The sequence below is a fragment of the Gracilinanus agilis genome, chromosome 5 (assembly GCF_016433145.1).
Source record: "Gracilinanus agilis isolate LMUSP501 chromosome 5, AgileGrace, whole genome shotgun sequence".
NCBI classification, from domain to species: domain Eukaryota; kingdom Metazoa; phylum Chordata; class Mammalia; order Didelphimorphia; family Didelphidae; genus Gracilinanus; species Gracilinanus agilis.
The window spans coordinates 101,914,700-101,935,038 of record NC_058134.1 but is presented as its reverse complement, the minus strand read 5'-3'; the positions used below and the strand labels follow the sequence as shown (position 1 = coordinate 101,935,038).

Below are 20,339 nucleotides of genomic sequence, written 5' to 3'. Positions count from 1 at the left end.
ACCTGTTTACACATGGTATTGTGTTAGGTGCTGATGAGCAAACCAAGGGGAGCCCCAAAGGGAAAGGTCATCAATGAATAGTATCATGAATTTCTCAACATCTAATTGTATATTTTGGTTGATAAGTGTTGTTCATTATGCAGATTGAATGTTATTCATCTGGTTCAGAATAACTCAAGGCTACAGAAAGCAGCTTAACCACTCTCTCTGTTGACTTCTAAACTTAATGTTGTTTATTTTGTTATGTGAAGAAAAGATGAGTGATTCAGAAAACAGAAATGGTGTGTCTTTTGCTAGTACTACTCAAGTAAACATTAGTAATGGTCCACCGTCACCATGATTGACATCTGTTGTTTCTGAGCTTATATGAAATTATAATGAGCCTTCAGTTGAATACCTATTCCATGGGATTTGTCTTAAAACCTGTTACTTCTCTTGTCTTCTTTATTAGTGTTCTAGAATGAAAAAATAGGACTGAAAAGAATTGTGGGCGATTGGAGAAAGGAATGATGAGAGAAAAGATTGAACTTTGTATCATGTATGAAGTTGAACTTTTCAGGTCAAATTGCAATGATATAGGATCTCAAACAGTAATGGACTGAGCTCTGAATATGCTTAGATGGAAAAAGTTTTTAGTGTCTTTATCTCAAAGCATCTTTCTTTTCCTTAAGAGGCAATTCAAGCACAGATAAAAAATATTACACAAAGGGAATTATGTTAAGTTGTAATTTTGAATTCTCCAAAACGAGTACACTTAAAGTTCATTTGGTATTGGAGATTTTGTTAGGAAGAATAATGGAACCTAAATCTGTTATTTTGTGTTTTTAGAATAGCTAAAGTTTTAAAAAGTATATTTCACATTTATTAAAATTTCATCTCGGGACTTGTTATTGTAGAATAATTCCTTCTTGCCAAGGAATAGTAAAGTGTCTGCTTGGCACTTATGTAAGGAAAATAGACAATGTTGCATTTCATTTGCTGGATGCTGGAACCTCTGCTTCACATTTTTTAAAAGCAGTCTACTATGGAAAAGTGCTCCACCGTATTTAAATTTTGGTTGCAACTGTCAGTAGATGTCATTTTAAGCATACAATTAAAAGTAAGCCTATCCTGGGATATATAACTCAGACATGCATATTCCACTGGACAAAATTAAATAGTTGAGTCCTGGATTTAAATCCTGCTCTGACTCTTATTATATCTCTGATTAAATGACAACGTTTTTTTACCTCATACTCTTTATTTGTAAAATGAAAGAATACCTGCAACATCAACTTCATAAGATTGTTATGAGTAAAATGGCTTATAATATTCAAGGTTAATGTGAGCTAAGAATAATGATGACAACAACATGTGGCAGTATTCCAAATCATACTGTTCAACTATGTCTTTAGTTGGAGAAAACATTTGAAATAGAGAAAGTTGCATGGCAGAATTTCTTAAAAATATAATTCAGCTCTTCTGTTGATACATTAGAATTTCTTCTAAGGGATCTTGAATTTAAGGTTTGTGTCCATGTGCGTGTGTGTGTGTGTGTGTGTGTGTGTGTGTGTGTTTTAGAACTGGACATGTGATTTCTTTGGTGCAAATAAATTTTAGATAGGAAATTCTCTCTACCAATGAAGATCAACTGAACATCATCTATTGATAGATCTGTGAATTGTATGATTTCTAGTCTTAAAGAGACGCCTGGGGTACTGTGATCTTTAGTGTCTTGCTCTGGGTTACACAGCCTATTTGTCAAAAGTGTGATCTGAACTTTAATCTTCCTGAATAGTTGTCTGGCTACCACTGTCAAAAACATGATAATAAATGCAAAGTTTTTTAATTGTTTGGAAATTCCATAATCTGTATTACCTCTGATATTTCAGGTTTTCTCATAGGTTTCTTTTTTATTCTTTCAGGCATTTCCAGGAAATATAAACTCTGATGGTGTGGTCCGACATGATTTGCAGCATCCAGTCATTGCACGATATGTTCGCATAGTGCCCTTAGACTGGAATGGAGAAGGTCGGATTGGGCTGAGAATTGAAGTCTATGGCTGTTCTTATTGTGAGTAGAACACATTTTAAATATATGTATCTTTTTATTGTAGATAGGATATTTTTTCATTGTCATTAGAATGTATGGATCATCTATTATAACATTTTTTTAGATTTTTGCTTTCCGTATTGATAGCCTGCTTTCTGTATCTAAAAGTATGAACAACTACATTAAACCACGACTTTGAAAATGATTTTATTTAAGTAGATGAGTGCAACTAAAATCTACAAGTTATATTGCACAAAAGTTTTATGAAATATTAAGAATAAAGGAAACCTAACTGCCATATTGATAGATTTTCCTTGGGAGTTACTTCTTGTAGGTCTAGAAAATTTTTGAATTCATTCTTTTGTTTTCTAATAAAGGTGTTACTGTAGAGGAATGTAGTTGGGTCCATAGTCATATGGCCACAATGAAACAATACTGAAATATCTCTTTAAATTGATCTTCCAGACATTATCTTAATCCTGTGTGAGAGGCAGGACCAGTGTTCTTAGGTCCCCACCATACTGCATGGCCATATTGTACTGGTGCAGGTACTGCTTCTAAAAGAGATCATATGACTTTCTCAATTCAAATATGGTACCATAGATAAAAAGAGTAATTCATAATGCATGATGGACACCTAATTTTGAATATGTTGATTTTGAGAAACCTGCTGGACATCCAGGCAAATAGATCTAGCAGGTAGTTAGAAATGCAAATCTAATGTGACACAGTCAAATATTTATTGTCAACAATTTACTTTCTAAGCAATTTGTTCTTTCTGCCATAACATGCAAAACACAAGAAAACACTTCTTGAAGTGATTTTATCAACTTGAGTATCCTTTCACAATTACATATTAGAATTCTAACATACCTTACTAGATATCTTCATAAATTAATAATCGGCAAAAAATTACCATCAACTTTGTGGCCAAGTTTTTTTAGCTTATCAGCCTCTGCAAACTCAACTAATCTGATCTTGAAATAATGGCCTTTCTATTGACCCATGAACAGTTTGGTTTTCCTTTCAGACTTCCTTGAATCTTCTAAAGATCATGCTCTCCTTGAAAAGATTCTAAGAACCTAGGGACATTCTCCCATTGTTATGTGGGTTTCAGTAAAATATCAATGGATAAAAAATGTGATGCACTGATAGGCAAAATAATAATAAGAGGATGATGTAAAGCTACTTGCTTGACAACGGTCACTGGAAGAAGAACAATATTTGCCATGAAAATAAATATATAAACACATGCAGCTACTCATAAAATATTCTCAGAACAAGTGAATGGATAAATTGCTAGACTATTCCCAATAGAGATGCTAATCACATGGTTACATAGAATTGTTTTGAGTCTATTATAAGCATTTGATTTGAGTCCTTCGTTTTTTGGAATTTGGGGGGAAGGATTCTCTCTAATCCCTACTGGAAATAGAGATTAAATATTCAAGCGGATATGGCATTATATGCCATTAATAAGGGAAATGCTTTAATGATCACAGATGTCCAGGCATGCTCTGGATTTGATACAGATCTCTTCTTTAAGGATTTAACATGGTTGATAGAATAAAGCTAAAAATATAAAGCAAGTAGAAAAAATATATGCATATATATACATCAAAAATTATGCATATACAAATACATCGAATATATATATCCACATATAAATCAACATAAATCAATCTGTATCAACAGATATACATCTATATATCGATATCAATATGTATCAGTAGTATGATTAAGTACTAAATGACATAAAATAGAATGTATGTGGAATAGCATTCTACCCACATTACAGTAACATGAATTTAAAATAATTTTAGCAATCATAACCATCCAAATCCAATAAAGGAATGGCTTGCACAAATGAGTAGTAAGCTCTCTTTCTCTGAAAGTGTTTAAAGAGAATTATAGGACCATGTCAGCATTATTGTTTAAGGGATTCTTACTTTAAATTTGAAGGTTAGACTAGGTGGCATTTAAGGTCCTTTCCAATTCTTTGAGTTAGCAAAATAATCAGTCTCATAAGAAACTGTGGTATTATAGAAAGTCTGCAGGAATTATAGTCTAATAGAGACCAGAATTCAAATCCTGGTTGGCCATTTACTAATTGTGTTTCCATGAGAAAATCACTGGACCTCTCTGAACCAAAAGTTCCTCATTTTTAAAATGTTGATGAAAATACTTGCCCCATTAACAGCATTATTCTGAAGTTCAAATAATTACATATGTGTTGAGAACTTGTCAAGCTTTAAAGATAGTTTTATCTTCTTAAAAATAAAATATTTTGAGTGATTAGCCTTTTCTACTTATGCAGTTCAGTTCTGTAATTTAGTACTTTGCTTGGGAATTCTTCATCTGAGAGGTCCTACAATATCCTGCAGATTCAGTGATCCCATCATGGTCATTTGATTGGTGATCAGTAAATCAAGAAGAAGGTTAGAAGAAAGAAATGTTTAATTAACATCTGTTCCTGGTCAGTTTTCTGGTAAATAACAGCACTGTAGAATAAAAAATACCCCCAAAGAAGGGTTTTGCAAAACCTTAGGATAGTATGGCAGGTGGCAAAGAGAGCCTAGCCACTTTCCATATTGGTAGGTTGGGATATTTGAACTAGTTTTTAAAACAAAGGAAGGTACTTATCAGGAGAAGAATAAAATGGAGTGAATTCTACTTATAGGAACTGTATGAACAAATGTACAGAGGGATCAATGTTCATTGTGAGTTTTGGGGGTAGAAGAAAGTCCAGTTGTGCCAGATTTTGAATGGAAATAATATAAATTAAAACAGGAAGTGTAGCATAGTAGTACCAAATATGGAGAGCTTTGAATATCTGACTAAGGAATCTCAACTTTACTGGGAGGGGAATTAGAAGCCATTGAATATTTTTGCACAGAAAAGTGATTTTAATGGATCTGAATGTTTATGTTTTTGATTATTTATGCATTTAGCAGTGGTATGAATGATGGATTGTTGGTGGGCAGGATGGGAAGTAGAGATCAGAAAAAATATAAAAGTAGATTATTTTAATATACTGGTTAGTAGAAGTTAGTGATTGGTCTTGAGTATAAAGAAAGGGGGATGAATGAAAGAGATGTAATTAAGTGAAACTAATAGAAATATGGCTTACTTCTGTAGTCACCAATATTCCAAAAGAAATTCTGCTAAAAAACAGAATGACTTATATAGCTGAATATGAGAGAAAATAGCAAAATGTGAGGAGGCAGTCACAGTGTGTTTCCAAAAGTAGGAAATACAAATCTACTCATTTCTATTACTTGCATCCTGCAGCTGCTTAGCTGAAATTTAAGATGCATCGCCTATCAAAATGTATCATTAGAGATGGTGTAAGGGAAGGGAGAAAAAAGTTTAAATTATATCTGCAGTGTTATTTATATATAAATTAAAGAAAACAGATATTTAAGGATATCATGAAGTAAGAGACAACTTGCAATTGATAGTTGGCCTCAAAGGCAGCAATATTGGGCTCAAAGTCTGACACACCTTAGCTATTAACCCTAGGCAAATCCCTTAATCTTACACTACTCTAAGCAACTCCTTAAAATCATAGCTGGAGAACCAGCATTGATAGAAGGAGCTCCCTCATCTGTCAGTTCTGTATACTAATGACATCACAGGTCTAGTAAATATTCTTATTATAAAATAATTTTGCATCCCTCAAAAAATGTTAAGAAAAGGAAAAAAAATCTATATTAATCCAAACTCTTTAGATTTTTTTAGGTACTCCCCAGAGTCAATTGATTATTTCTCAGCACTCCATTTTGCTTATAAAAAATACCTATAACCTTTATTTGTCTGTTTTTTCCACAATCCACTACTGCTTTTGTTTAAGTTATTGAAGCCTGCCTCAAAAAAGAATATTATCTGGTGGCAAAACATTATCTTTTGCTGAAAGTGTGAAAAGGAAGAGCTAAAAGAATTAAGCATAACATTGGACCTCTTACTTTTTTCTATCTTCTACTAGAGTTGGTAATCTATTTATACTACTCTGAGAGAGAGAAGAGACATAATAGGTGAAATTCTGGTGATATTAAAAATCAATAAAAACGTATTTTTATAATTACCTATAATCCACATGTCTACTTCTTTTTTTGTTTTCTCCTTATCCCTTTCTAATTTACCTTCTACCTCCAAAAACAATTGGAATAACTGTCAGAGCTCATGAATAACCTATTAATCATCAAACCCAGTATCTCCCTTGTGGTCTACATCCTCCTTAAACTTTTGGTAGTATTGACACTCTTGACTAATTCCTCTAACTAGACCCTCTCTCTTCTATTCATTTTAGAAATGACATTTCCATGATTCTCCTATTAATTCTCTAGCCACTTCTACTCCATCTCTTTTGACAGCTCCATATTTTTTCCTCAACTCTTAATTTATGCGTTCTTTAATATTAGCTATTTGATCCTCTTCTTTTTTTACCTTTTTCTATTCTCTTTGGACAATCTCATGTCCTTCCATTCCTTTAGCTACTAGAAATCCATACCGGTATTTCTTATTATAAAACCCACATTAGTGTGTCCATATCCCCATATCTGCCACCAGAACCTCAAACTGTTTGTCTAATTTTACTAAAAGCAAAAACTTACCTGGTTCATCAATGGCTCAAAGAATGAGAAAGTATCTCTTGCAGATAGAATTGCATGCTGTCCATTTTATGCAATCAAAACCTTTTTCATCAAAACTTATTTTAACAATTAGGAGACAGGAAATTAAGGCAACTTATACAAACAAACTGTAGGAATATAGGTAAGGGGTAGAGTAAATTTCATGAATTAGCTTAGAGGAAAAGAGGAGAATTGGATACAAGCCCTGGGAAAGGATTCTGACAAGGAGAGAAGGATTATGGGAGTTTACTAGAACTAACAGTTTTTCTTGAACTCTTGTTTTGGCTGAGCTGGAAGGACTCACAGGTATATTTGAATCCTTACCTAAAGCCTGGAGTTGGTTTCACTAGATTACCCAAAGTCCTAGTTGACAACTCTTGGATTACTTTGGTCAATTGGATTTCTGGCTGATGGATCACAGGCAGATGGTTTTTGTACCTCAGGGAAAAGGCAGTCCACTCCAAGGGAAACTCTCAACCAAGAAAATCACTATTCTCTCAATGAGATGAGAACTACCAAGGGAAATTCATCAGAGCAAAACCTCCTTCTGACTCAGTCAAAACAGGAATTCAAGAAAAACTGTTAATTCCAGTAAACTCCCACAATCCTTCTTCTTGTCAGAATCCTCTCCCAAGGCTTGTATGCAAATTCTCTTTAAGCTAATTTCCTCTTTAAGCTAATTCATGAAATTTACTCCATCCCTTACCTATATTTCTACAAAACAAAAATAATGGCTCTTGAAAGTGGTAAGGTACTCTTTAGGATTGAGTGACTTTTGGAAATTCATTTAGTATTTTGTTCCAGTCTAAAAGAACTGTATTTCACCAGAACAAATGACAAATTGATATGCAAAATGGTATTGCAAATTCCCAAAATTCTTGCTAAATCCCAGCTAGGGTTATATGTACTGAGAGACTGGAGATCAACAATTATAGCTGCATACAGTTTTATCTAAGAAATGATAGAATAACCCATCAATTCGGTCAACAACAACAAAAAAAATAGACAAATTAGTTCGTGCCATGGAAACAAAATAGTCAACATATTGAACAAACATATTTATCATGCAACAATATAGATTGTTTCTGTGCAATCTTTTTTGATATAGTCTTATTTTAGATATAAGTAAACATAGAAAGAGGTGGTCTTGTTCTCTTTCACCTGGGAGAAATAGCTCTACTTTTCAGTTGTTACTCTAATATTAAGTAGGCAGTAGACAAGTTGTATAGCTTCTGAGTATGGTTAGATAAAATTATCTAATGAGAATATCCAACTATAATTGAATTTCCAAAAGAATACTCCAAATAGCCACAGATTAATTTTGCTCAGTCATAAATTGTATTACATAAAGTTAACATATTTATACTTATTTATCTAAAAATATGTTACTGTATTCCATAAATAGAAAAATCATCTCATTAAAATGTATTTAGAATCTGGGGAAAATACTACACAAAAGCAGTCCAAAAGGAACCAAAGATGTTCTTTCTCTTCTGTTTCCTCAAGCCATTCCTTTAATGTCACATATAACCTTTAGAGATAGATTTTTACAAAATGGTTTAGTTTCTAGGCTTGTTTCTCTTTAACATAATAATTTAATTATACTCTGAATTTTCATTATCATCAATATTTTATAACCTTTCTCTATTCTACCAGAATAGATAATATATTTGGCTCTGAATATTTTTAGAAGTAAATCACAATTTCCTTTTCTCAAAAGAAACCATTTATACACACTCATTCAATATGTGTCCTCCAAAAAAGTCTATATTTGGTATGGAATATTTCCTAAAATTCATCAATAATTTTAACTAAGATTCAAACTATGTTAAGAGTTAAGCAAGGAAGAATATTTTTCTTTATATTTGTGTGTCCATTAAAAGAAGTTCTTGACTACTTGGGAAGAAGAAGGAAAAATAAGAAAGGGAGAAAGGGAATGTGAAAAACATGCATTTTCCTGTCTCAAAACAAATCCACAGCAAGTAACAGAAGTATTACAGGTCAGAGAATAGGGTTGAATATCTTATACTTCAATGTCTGCTAGAATAATGTGTGTGTGTGTGTGTGTGAGAGAGAGAGAGAGAGAGAGAGAGAGAGAGAGAGAGAGAGAGAGAGAGAGAGAGAGAGAGAGAGAGAGAGAGAGAGAGACTTAAAGTCTCCATTTCAGTAGTGCTCATGTTTGAGTAAATGTCTGTCATGATTTCCCTATTGTTTATCATCTATCCCTACGCAATGACTGACCTGTTCCTCCAAGATGGTTTTGTCATCTAAGAATTTCGGCTAAAACTGAAAAGTTCACCACATTTAAGGTTGTGAAGTTTGGTTACATGCGTTTAGATCCTTTAGGGTTTCTGTTATTTCAGTTTCTGAACTTGTCTGGAATACAATATGTATTATAATTCAGTGAGTTTCCAAGCTCATCTGAAATATTTTAATCCCCTTACATTTCATTTCTCCCTCAAGTTTATACAGAACAAGTACATTTTTATTTTTCTTTCTTTGCAATATATCCTATGTCTTGTGACTTCATAGCTGCTTTCCCAGTGCTCTGCCAGCAATCTTCCCATGGTAGACCAGGGATGTATAGAAGTTAGAAGGGAGAAGAATCAGTCAAATAATTTTTAAAAGATCATTTATCACTGGAATACACAGAGATTAATTTCTCCAAAGCCAAACATGGGTTATTGATCGTAGCAGCTAGCATTTTAATCATAAACTAAATAAATATTGAGCCAGAATCTTCTCAGGACTAGGTCAGACACCTTAAGAAATTCCATAAACTCTTTCAGACCTCAGGATTCTTATAGAATAAAGTAATTCAAAAAGATGTCTTCTCTTAGATGACAGATAAAAACTCTGGACTATGACTAATAGAAATCCCTATTGAGACACTGTTTAGAATAGATGGAAGCAATACATTTGTATTTTTCTTCCACTTTTTGAAAAGGAGGGAAAGAATGGACATAGGGGACTTGGGCCTTTCAGAGGAACCTGAGGTAGGCTTCATCTGTGAAATGTTACTGCTGCTGGTGACCTCTGTACTCCCTAAGGAGAGTATGTTCTAAACCAACTACAGAATTATTATCATTACTCTGTGTCTTCCCAGAAAAATTGGACTCTTGGTCTCTAGAGAATGACCATGGGACCAACTGTTCTGATTTGTTTAGTTGGGTAGGGTAAAGCTATTCACATGATAGCTATAATATTATAATTTAACCCATCAGTTCCTTTTTACACTTTAAATGTGCTAATACAAAGACTGTATCTGTGATTTCATCAGTATAAGGAAGTCTTCAAAGAAGAAACATCCTCTAGCCATGTAGGTCAGCACCTTCTCTAAATTATTATAGATTTGCCCCAAAATGGGATATCAAATATGCATTGCAGGGCCATGCTAAACCAGAATATGATGCAGGAATGTGAAGGGATACTGGAAGTTTCTTTCCTTTGATGAGGCAGCCTAAGACTAGGGTCCTAAGTAATAGTTTGAAGATTTGTATCAAAAAGAGTGAAGCAATTCCAACGTGACTAAGTACTTCTTCTATCCACTGTACCACTGAGCTGCCCATCTATGTTTTACAAAACTGGAATAAAAATTCTTTTGGGGGGGGGGCAGCTGGGTAACTCAGTGAATTGAGAACCAGGCCTAGAGACGGGAAGTTCTAGGTTCAAATCTGGCTTCAGATACTTCCTAACTGTGTGACCCTGGGCAAGTCACTTGACCCCCATTGCCTACCTTTACCACAATATTGACTCCAAGACAGAAGGTAAGGGTTTAAAAAATTCTCTTTGTTTGAATTTTTTATATAATTAATTGATTTAGAATAACTTTCCATGGTTATATAATTCATGTTTTTTCCCTCTCCTCCAACAAGCAATTCCACTGGGTTTTAAATGTGTCACTGAACTGATCAAGACCTATTTCCATATTATTAATATTTGCATTAGGGTGATTGTTTAGAGTTTACATTCCCAATCATGTCCCCATTGACCCATGTGATCAAACAGTTGTTTTTCTTCTTTGTTTCTGCTCCCACAGTTCTTTCTCTGGATATGGATAGTATTCTTTCTCATAGGTCCCTCAGAATTGTCCTGGATCATTGCATTGCTGCTAGTAGAGAAGTCTATTACATTAGATTGTGCCACAGTGTATCTGTCTCTGCATACAATGTTCTCCTGGTTCTGCTCCTTTCACTCTCTATCAGTTCCTAGGGATTTTCCAGTTCACATGGAATTCCGCCAGTTCATTATTCCTTTCAGCAAAATAGTATTCCTTCACCAACTGATACCACAATTTGTTCAGCCATTCCCCAATCAAAGGGCATCCCCTCATTTTCCAATTTTTTGCCACCACAAAGAGCGTGGCTATAAATATAGAATAAAAATTCTAATCTACAACTCAGTGGAAACATGGCAGAGTAATAAAAGTAATAAAAGAATATCTGAAGCCAGGAGACTTGGACTTGAATCTTGAATCAGTAAAATCATGGATAAATCTCACACCTCTGAGCTTCAGTTTCCATTCCATGCAATGAGGGTGACAATACTAGTCCTACCTGCCTCATGAGGCTGTTATGAGAAAAGCACTTTGAAATCCTTAATGTACTTTAAATCCATAAGATTGGGATCAGTTAAAAAATAATTCTTCATTGAATCTAAATAAGCTGCATTGACACAACTGTACCTCCATCCCTTTCTATTTGCACAAGGTAATATACCTATACAAAGAAGTCATCCACCTAGTGAAAGTAAGATTAGGTGTTGATTATTCTCTTATTGAAGGATGAGCCCATGGTTTTCCAGTGCAGAAATCATTTAGCAAGCCATTCAAAACCAACCAAATATGATTGGAATTTATACTCAGAGAAACTGATTTCAAGACTCAACCCTGGTAACTCTAACTATGTGATGGGAGCAGAGCATTTAATATCCCTATAAAATCAATTTGCTTATCTATAAAATAAAGGGTTTAGAATAGTTGATTCCCAAACCCCTTCCAGCTCTCTAAATCCTTTCATCTCTTAGATTCAATTGTATTAAAATATTCATAAAATTAAATACATTTCTCAACACAATATACTAAAATAACACATTTTTCAGCGCCAAGTTATATGGAATACAAGATGAATTATAGTTTGTCTATTCTAATAATTCAGAAAATTTATGTAAAAAGCTAGTTAACTGCACTTGAAATTGTCTATAATTTAGGTTACAGAATGGATAAAGGAAGATTCTTAGAGTCTGGAAGACCTGAATTTAACTACAGTCTCAAATGCTAATTTTGTGACCCTCTGCTAGTTAACCTATGTTTGCCTCGATTTCCTTAACTGCAAAATGAACAATACTAACACCTACCTCACGGGTTTATTTTGAGAATTAAATGAGATAATACTGTAAAGCACATAGCCTATCAAATATTAGGAAGTATATAAATGTTTTTCCCTTCTTTTTCCTTTCCACTTCCTTCTTATTTTCCTCTGAGAATACTTTTGTTGAAACATAGATCCCTAAGAAAGATCAGTTCCTTCTATGGAAATATTCATGAATATTTGGGAAATTATCTACCAAATAGGTAGTTAAGGCTGTATGGAGTTATATTACCAATTTCCATCACCGTACAAGTTTCTGTTACCAACACATCATCTTTTGAGATAGATCTTAAAAAGAGTCTCACCATTATGATCTAAATTCATTTATCTTCTTCACACCACATTTCTTCAAATACACCATTTCTTCAAATACACAGTGGTTACCTACTGTTTGTAGAACTGATCAAATGTCCTTTTCATTAGAACAAGCAACTCTAAACAGATTGCTGGAGCTTATGGACATTTATGTGGCCATATTTATGATACACACAAAAAGGGAATCCTGTGAACAAGAATTCATTTATTGTTTTGTTGATTTGTAGATTTAAGAAAGTATTAATAATGCAGGTTGAATTTAAAAATGCGTATCAAAGTTTTAATTTTTTTTCTGAAGAGCCTGATTGTTAAACATCTTAGCAGCAGCACCCCAATAGAAGGCTCCAAGAATAAAGCCATCAGTAGACTAGGTAGCCTGGTGACAGTAAGCTAACAATTCAAATAATAGCTTTCATTTTTATTGGACTTCATGTTTGCAAAGTGCTTTATATTTGTTTTCTTATGTGAGCCTTACAATAACCCTTGGAAACAGACAAAGTCAATTTTGCTTAAGAGATTCTTCTAGTTCCTAAGTCACTCCTTATTAATAAGCCTTATGTACTTCATAAATTCTTTTATTCCTGTGGTTGATATTTTATAATAAAGTACTTAATAATATATGGAAAAAAACACTAGAGACTAAAAAATATGTTGGAATAATTGCCAGCATGGATTAAATTCTTGGTGTTTTCATTAGTACTTTTCCAGGTATGTATTTTAATAGAAATAATAGCAGAAAATAAAATGTCTTTTTTTATTTGAGCACTAAAATTATTATAATTGTGCTGAGAATCTTTTATTCAAATCTAATTGTCAATTTGTTATTTCCAAATAATTGCTTTCTGCCCTGGTTTCATGTGAATTCTATGGAATGATTTGTAAACTGCTCATCAAACAGATAACATATATATTACCCCCATTTTTGTACAGTTCAACTACATACCTAGGATCCCAAAGGAAATAAATCAATAGTAAATAACAGATTTAATTTCTACCAATGTAAAGTGATGCATAGTAATGAGGCAATTAGAGACTTTATGATCATCTCTTGAATATGCAGTACATGTTATCTTATTCAGATTACATGTGATAAAAATTAAATGTGATATGTTGTGGGATTCAGGGTGTTCATACAGAAGCCTGAAATTTTCTTTTGCTTAAAAAATAAAACAGAAATGCTCTAATGACCATTAAAAAAAAAACAAACGGATGTAAATGCTGATAGTTTGAAACTATATTTCACAAGTAAGAAGGTAAGTGGAGGAGCTCGTCCTTTTCCCCTCTTTTCACCAAGCAGACAAAAAGCAAACAAACCTTTTTTCTACCTTGTTGAAGATTATGTTCCATTGTGGGTACCACATTCTAGAAAAATTATTCATAAGACAGAGAGTCAAGGGAAAGATGGATCGACTGGTGAAGGACTTCAAGATCATTTTGTCATATTTGGTCAAAGGTACTGGAATAGTTAATCTGAGAAAGATATTTGGGAAGGGCCATTATAAAACTGTATTCCAGTAGGTAGAACAATGTCACATGGCAGAAGAATTCAATTTGTTCTTCTTGTATACAGAAAGTAGAATAGAAAGCAATAGATAGACATGGCAGGGAGGCAGCTGTTGTCTTATTCTAAGGAAAAATTTGCTAACCATTAAAACTCTCCAGAAGTAGAACTGGATGGCAGTAGCAATAGTGGGCTAATCCTCACAGAAAATATTCAAACAAATGCTCATAGTCACTTGCTTTACATATTGGAAAGGGAGTTGTTTTTTTTTAAGGTTCAATTTGCCTAAACTGGCCCCTGAAAAATAAATAAATAAAGGAATGAATAATTGAATATGTGTGTATACATGTATGTATGTAAAGATGAGTCCATTTCAAATACTATACATACAGATATGCACACACATAAGTATGTGTCAATGTATGCATGTCCGGATGTATGTAAAGAGACAAAGTTCATTTCAAATACTATTGCTTGTTCATAATTTCCCTTCAGGCTTCTTGGTAGTTATATTTTTTCTAAGCCCTGATATTGCTTTCACTCTAGATAACAACCCTATTTTTTCTCTCTCTCACCTTTTTTTCCCTTGCTATGACCCCCCGTTTGTGTCAACCAGAATTATTTCTTTCATGCTTTTGAAGAGTTCATACCAAGTCTTGTTTTTAATGTGACCCTGGCTTTATTCCAACCCATCTGACTTGGGTATCTTGCCAACCCAGCTGCATTTCTCTCCCTAAAATAGAGCACATGAATCTTCTAAAGTCAGTCATAAGTCAGTTTCAAATAGTAACTGGGTTGGAGAAAGACAATAGTAAATGTACACTTTCGAAAGAGTCCAGTGATCAAAAAGGTAATGTAAATATAACTGCTTAGAAACAAAATCATGTATACTTCTTACTTAGGAGAAAATTAAGCATGTCTAATTCAAAGTTATATATCCATTAGGATGCACATTTTTGGACCTTTAAGTTTATTCAAAAGAATATTTTAAATTTAAGTTCTCAAACACCATCAATATTTTTTAAATTGAAATCATGACTAAAATTACTGAAAGTAGTCTACCTTCTCTGGTTCTGTGATGTTGGATAGTTCATATGATAACTAAATGTAGATTTTGGTGGAAGTATTATCCTTTCATATTCAAATTCATTCTACCTTTCTTTGCAGGAAAATTTCTAAGACACAAGTTTGATATAGAAAAGCACATCTTTTAATCTCTAGAATCTAATGTTTTATTAGATGAAAAAGAAAAAAATAACCAAACAATTAACTTCAAATAGAAATATTTGATTAATGGAAAATTTTGATGAACATAAAGTCTTGTGTGTATGCATCTATGAGTACTGTGTGTTTGTACACACATAGGTATATGTTTCTGTGTATGTATACATGCATTGTGGGGAGTAGCCAGGATCTGTGATTTTATCTATGTGAGAAAGTCACAGAATATAAGATTTCTTTACTAATGCATATAATAAACTAGAAATTTGTCTTTAACATGTTACCTGGAGCAAAGATCAAGTAACTTGCCCATGATCTCAAAGGTAACATAGTGTCGGAAGCAGAATTTGAACCCAGGTCTTCATGATTCCAAGATTGATCCTCTAAACACATAATCTGCTGCTTTTATAAATATCATATACATATTATCAACTTCCTAACAGTTATAACAGTAATTGACACCCAAATGCTAATATTTCCAAAACCTTCTGACTAAATTAACTCACTGGAACCCCAATCTGCATTTGTAGGTATTAGTTCAGTTTTATAGATATTGAAACACAAGCTCAGAGAAGTCAGATAAAAAACTCAAGTGGCATAATTCAAATTCATGTCTTTCTTACTGCATGTGACACATTCTACTTACTCTGCTATTACCATACAAGACTACTCGGATTTTCAGTTATTCTTTGAAAGTGATTCAGAGATGTTTTCTCCATCTTGCAGGATGACGGAGCTAGGCAAGACTATTTATTCCTGGCTGATCACAGATTGATGTAATCCAACTTCCAACAGATATTCAGCCACATTTTATTCATAATTCAGTGCTGGTTCACTAGCACACACATTCTATAGACCAGAAGCTAAGCATCTCTTTCTGCTATCTTCTGAGATATCCAGCGAGGCAGAGAGTCAAGCTTGTAAATAACTACTGTCATTTTTTTGGTTTGTCAACATCTTCATTTAGACTGTTAGGCAGTTGCTGCTTAGGGTAAGCGTCTAAACTTCTCACATTGAAGATAAAGTCCAAACTCTTTCCTTAGCCATATATTAAAGGACTTCTTCTACCCAGATTATCTTTTCATGGCCTCAAAAAAAACCCATTCACTTCAACTCTGTAGAAGCGGATAAATTTCACTTTCTTCCAAAAATACTTTGTGCCCTTCCTATCTCTTTACCTTTGTGTGTGTATACTGATTTGCCTATCCCTCAACTGAAATGGCCCTCTTTCCTCCTATCTCTGCCCTTTTAAACCTTCTCACTCTCCCTCTCTCTTTATTTTTCAATTTTTCTCTCTCTTGATGCTTGATGGCTTTCTATTTTCCTATCTGTCTAGAATCAGATAAAGGATGACCTCCATTAAACTTTTCCTTATCAATCTTGCACAGTGATAGCTCCCTCATTTCAAGTGATTATATATTTTAAGCCACAAACCATAGGCAGATTCCTGGTGTAGGTGGCAAGAGACTAAGTTAAATGAAGCTGGAAAGAAGCAATAATAAGGAGTTGATAATGAATGCAATATAAACCACTTTTTAAAAAAAAATTCCACGTCTCAGTTCAAGTGAATTAGGATACGTTGTTTTTGAATGCAATCAGTGTACAATGGTAAGCACAGTCATAGTTTCATAAACACTTCTTGATTTGAAGTATATCATAGTACCAAGAACAATGGAGATGACATAGAAAAATGTAGGTATGAATTTCGGCTTTCTTTTTGATTCTGCATTCACTTGGTTACGTTATTCTACAACCTAAACAAAGTTATAAAATACTTATTATGGAAAGTATTATGCTAAGTACCAAGGATACAAATTTTAAAAAAAAGGTATTCCTGTTCTCAAAGAACTTAATTCTATTTAACATCTCTCAGATGAGTATAGTAATAATATGGAAACTTGTCAGTGGATAAAGTGCTAAATTTGAAGTGAAGAAGAAAAAAGATCGGTTAAATTATAATTCTGAAATGTACTAGTTTTTGTAATACTGGACAAATCACTTAACCTCTATAAACTTCAAAAAACGTGCTAGGGTTCTGGGTTAAGATGGCGGCAGAGTAAGAAGCAGCTCTTAACCTCTCCTGACCGAAACACACAAAACTCTTCAAGGGGACATAAAAACAAGTCCAGACGAACAGAGGAACCCCACAACAGGGCACAGAGTGGAAGGTACTTGGAATCGGGGCATTTCCATGCTATAAAGGGGTGAAACAGCTCTCACTAAATCGCAGGCTGAGCAACCACCTCACCCCCACGCCCTCCACACACAACATCTATAGCTCCAAAGCCAGTTAAAAAGAAATAGAGCAAGTTTGGGGCACCCATCGAGTCATTGGCAGCTCCAGGGCCTGTTCCTGAGAGCAGCAAGATTTAGGACCCCAAAAAGCTAAAAAAAAAAACCACACACACAAACTCTGAGCGAGGGAGGAGAACGCAGGCTTAGATCGCAGGCACGGGTGAAGGCGTGGGTGGAGGCAGACACAGCCATGAGCTAAAGCTCTGAAACCCTGAGTAGGGAACCAGTGCAGACGGGTATACGACTGTGGAAGCAGCACCCTGAGACTTGTAAAGAAACCTCCGGCAGAGGATCAAGCAAGGGGGTCCACCAGGGGGCTTGACCTTGGAAAAAACCTGAACTCAGACCTCAGGGGCCAAAAGACTGTGGACAGACCCTGAGCGCAAGGATAAACCTGAGAAGCTGCTGGGCTAAGGATGGCTACCCAATCTCAGGAAGTCCAGAAGAGAAAGATTAACAACAAGAAAAAGAAGTCTTTAACACTCAACAACTTTTACACAGAGAAAATACAGACAACTGAGCAAACAGAGGAGGAGAACAAACAAGCATCCGGACCCTCCTCAAATAAGGAAAACTCCTCACAAGCTATGGAAGAGTTCAAAACTGAGATTTTGAGAAAAATGGAAGAGATCTGGCAAGAAAATAACTGTTTAAAAGGTAGAATCTTGCAAATGGAAAGTGAGGCTCAGAAACCAAATGAACTGATAAGCAAATTGAACACCAGAAATCACCAGATTGAAAAGGAATACCAGAAGATTATGGCCAAAAACCAGAAGATTATAGCCAAAAACCAGAAGATTACAGCCGAAAAGCAGAAGATTACAGCCGAAAACCAAAAAAATTGAGAGAAACATGAAAAGGTAAATAAGATACAGAGGGGAAAGAAAGAAAACTTATAATTTTTAAATTTGCCTTTTTAAGGGCCTCAGTGAGATCTAATTATCTGCATTCCTGTGTAGAGAAATGTTATGTATAATTCTCTGTAGTGAACTCTATTCATTATTATAGTATTCACTATTATAGTAATCAGAAGAATAATTCACAGGGTGAGGGTGGAACACTAAATAATCTAAAATGACATGGGGGATGGGAAAGAGGGGGTGAATAGCAGGGAACACCAAGAGAAACTTGAGTGAATAAGAAAAATAGGATATTCTATTACACACAGCGAGGGCATGGGAGGGAGATGGGACAAATACTATTATAAGAAGGAGAGGAAGAGAGCATTAAGAGGTAATAATCAAACCTTACTCTCAGAGTAATCAACCCGGAGAGGGAAGAGTAGCTATACTATCCATTGGGACATAAATCTCTTATCTAACCCTTCTGAGAAAGTTAGAAGGGAAAAACCAAGGGGAGCAGGGGAGTGGGGAGGTCAAAAAAAGGGAGGGGAGAAGAGGGAGGTAATTCATAAGGCCTTTAAAAACAAAAAGAGGGGGAAAATAAGGGAGGAGGTAGAAAGGGAAGTTAATCAAGGGAGGGTATAAGGGATAGCGGCTCAATAGCAAACCACTGGTTTAAAAGGAAAAAGTATAAGGAAAAAGGGGGTAGGAATAGGGGAGGATTCGAAAATGTCAGCAAATGCACAACTGATGATTATAACTCTGAATGTGAATGGGATGAACTCACTCATAAAACGGAAGCAAATAGCAGAGTGGATTAGAAACCAAAATCCCACCATATGTTGTCTACAAGAAACACATATGAGGCGGGTGGACATACACAAGTTTAAGGTTCAGGGCTTGAGCAAAATCTTTTGGGCGTCAAATGAGAAAAAGAAGGCAAGAGTAGCTATTATGATTTCTGACAAAGCCAAAGTAAAAATAAATATGATTTAAAAAGACAGGGAAGGTCATTACATCCTGATTAAAAGGAGTATAAACAATGAGGAAATAACACTGCTCAATATGTATGCACCAAGTGGCATAGCACCCAAATTCATAAAGGAGAAAGTGGCAGAGCTCAAGAAGGAAATAGATAGTAAAACCATACTAGTGGGAGATCTAAATATTCCTCTGTCAGATCTAGATAAATCAAACTGAAAAATAAATAAGAAAGAGGTAAGAGTGGTGAATGAAGTCCTAGAAAAATTAGATTTAATTGATATGTGGAGAAAAATAAATAGGGACAAAAAGGAATACACCTTCTTTTCAGCTGCACATGGCACATTCACAAAGATTGACCATGTTATAGGGCATAGAATCATTGCAAACAAATGCAAAAGAGCAGAAATAATAAATGTAACCTTCTCAGATCATAATGCAATAAAAATAATAGTTAGTAAGGGCACCTGGACAGGAAAATCAAAAACTAATTGGAAATTAAATAATATGATTCTCCAAAACCAATTTGTCCAAGAAGGAATCATAGAAACAATCAACAATTTCATTGAAGAAAATGACAATGATGAGACATCCTACCAAACTCTGTGGGATGCGGCCAAGGCAGTACTCAGGGGGAAATTTATATCCTTGAGTGCATATATTAACAAATTAAGGAGGGCAGAGATCAATGAATTGGGCATGCAACTCAAAAAATTAGAAAGTGAGCAAATTAAAAACCCCCAGATGAAAACTAAATTAGAAATACTAAAAACCAAGGGAGAAATTAATAAAATCGAAAGTAAAAGAACTATTGAATTAATAAATAAGACTAGAAGCTGGTACTTTGAAAAAAAAGATAAAATAGACAAAGTACTGGTCAATCTAATTAAAAAAAGGAAAGAAGAAAACCAAATTGACAGTATCAAAGAAGAAAAGGGAGACCTCACCTCTAATGAAGGGGAACTTAAGGCAATCATTAAAAACTATTTTGCCCAATTATATGGCAATAAATATAACAATTTAGGAGATATGGACGAATATTTACAAAAATATAAGCTGCCTAGATTAACAGCAGAAGAAATAGAATACCTAAACAATCCCATATCAGAAAAAGAAATTGAACAAGCCATCAAAGAACTCCCTAAGAAAAAAT

The 20,339-nt window shown here is 34.4% G+C and overlaps 1 protein-coding gene across 1 annotated transcript in view; it reads left to right on the top strand.

Moving 5' to 3' along the window:
• The window catches only part of CNTNAP2 (contactin associated protein 2), a 1,887,185-nt gene that overhangs the window by 339,772 nt on the left and 1,527,074 nt on the right, over positions 1-20,339 (top strand). The window contains exon 6 of the mRNA XM_044678981.1: positions 1,905-2,052. Coding sequence (XP_044534916.1) covers positions 1,905-2,052 — 148 coding nt within the window. The remainder of the gene's footprint in view (positions 1-1,904; positions 2,053-20,339) is intronic.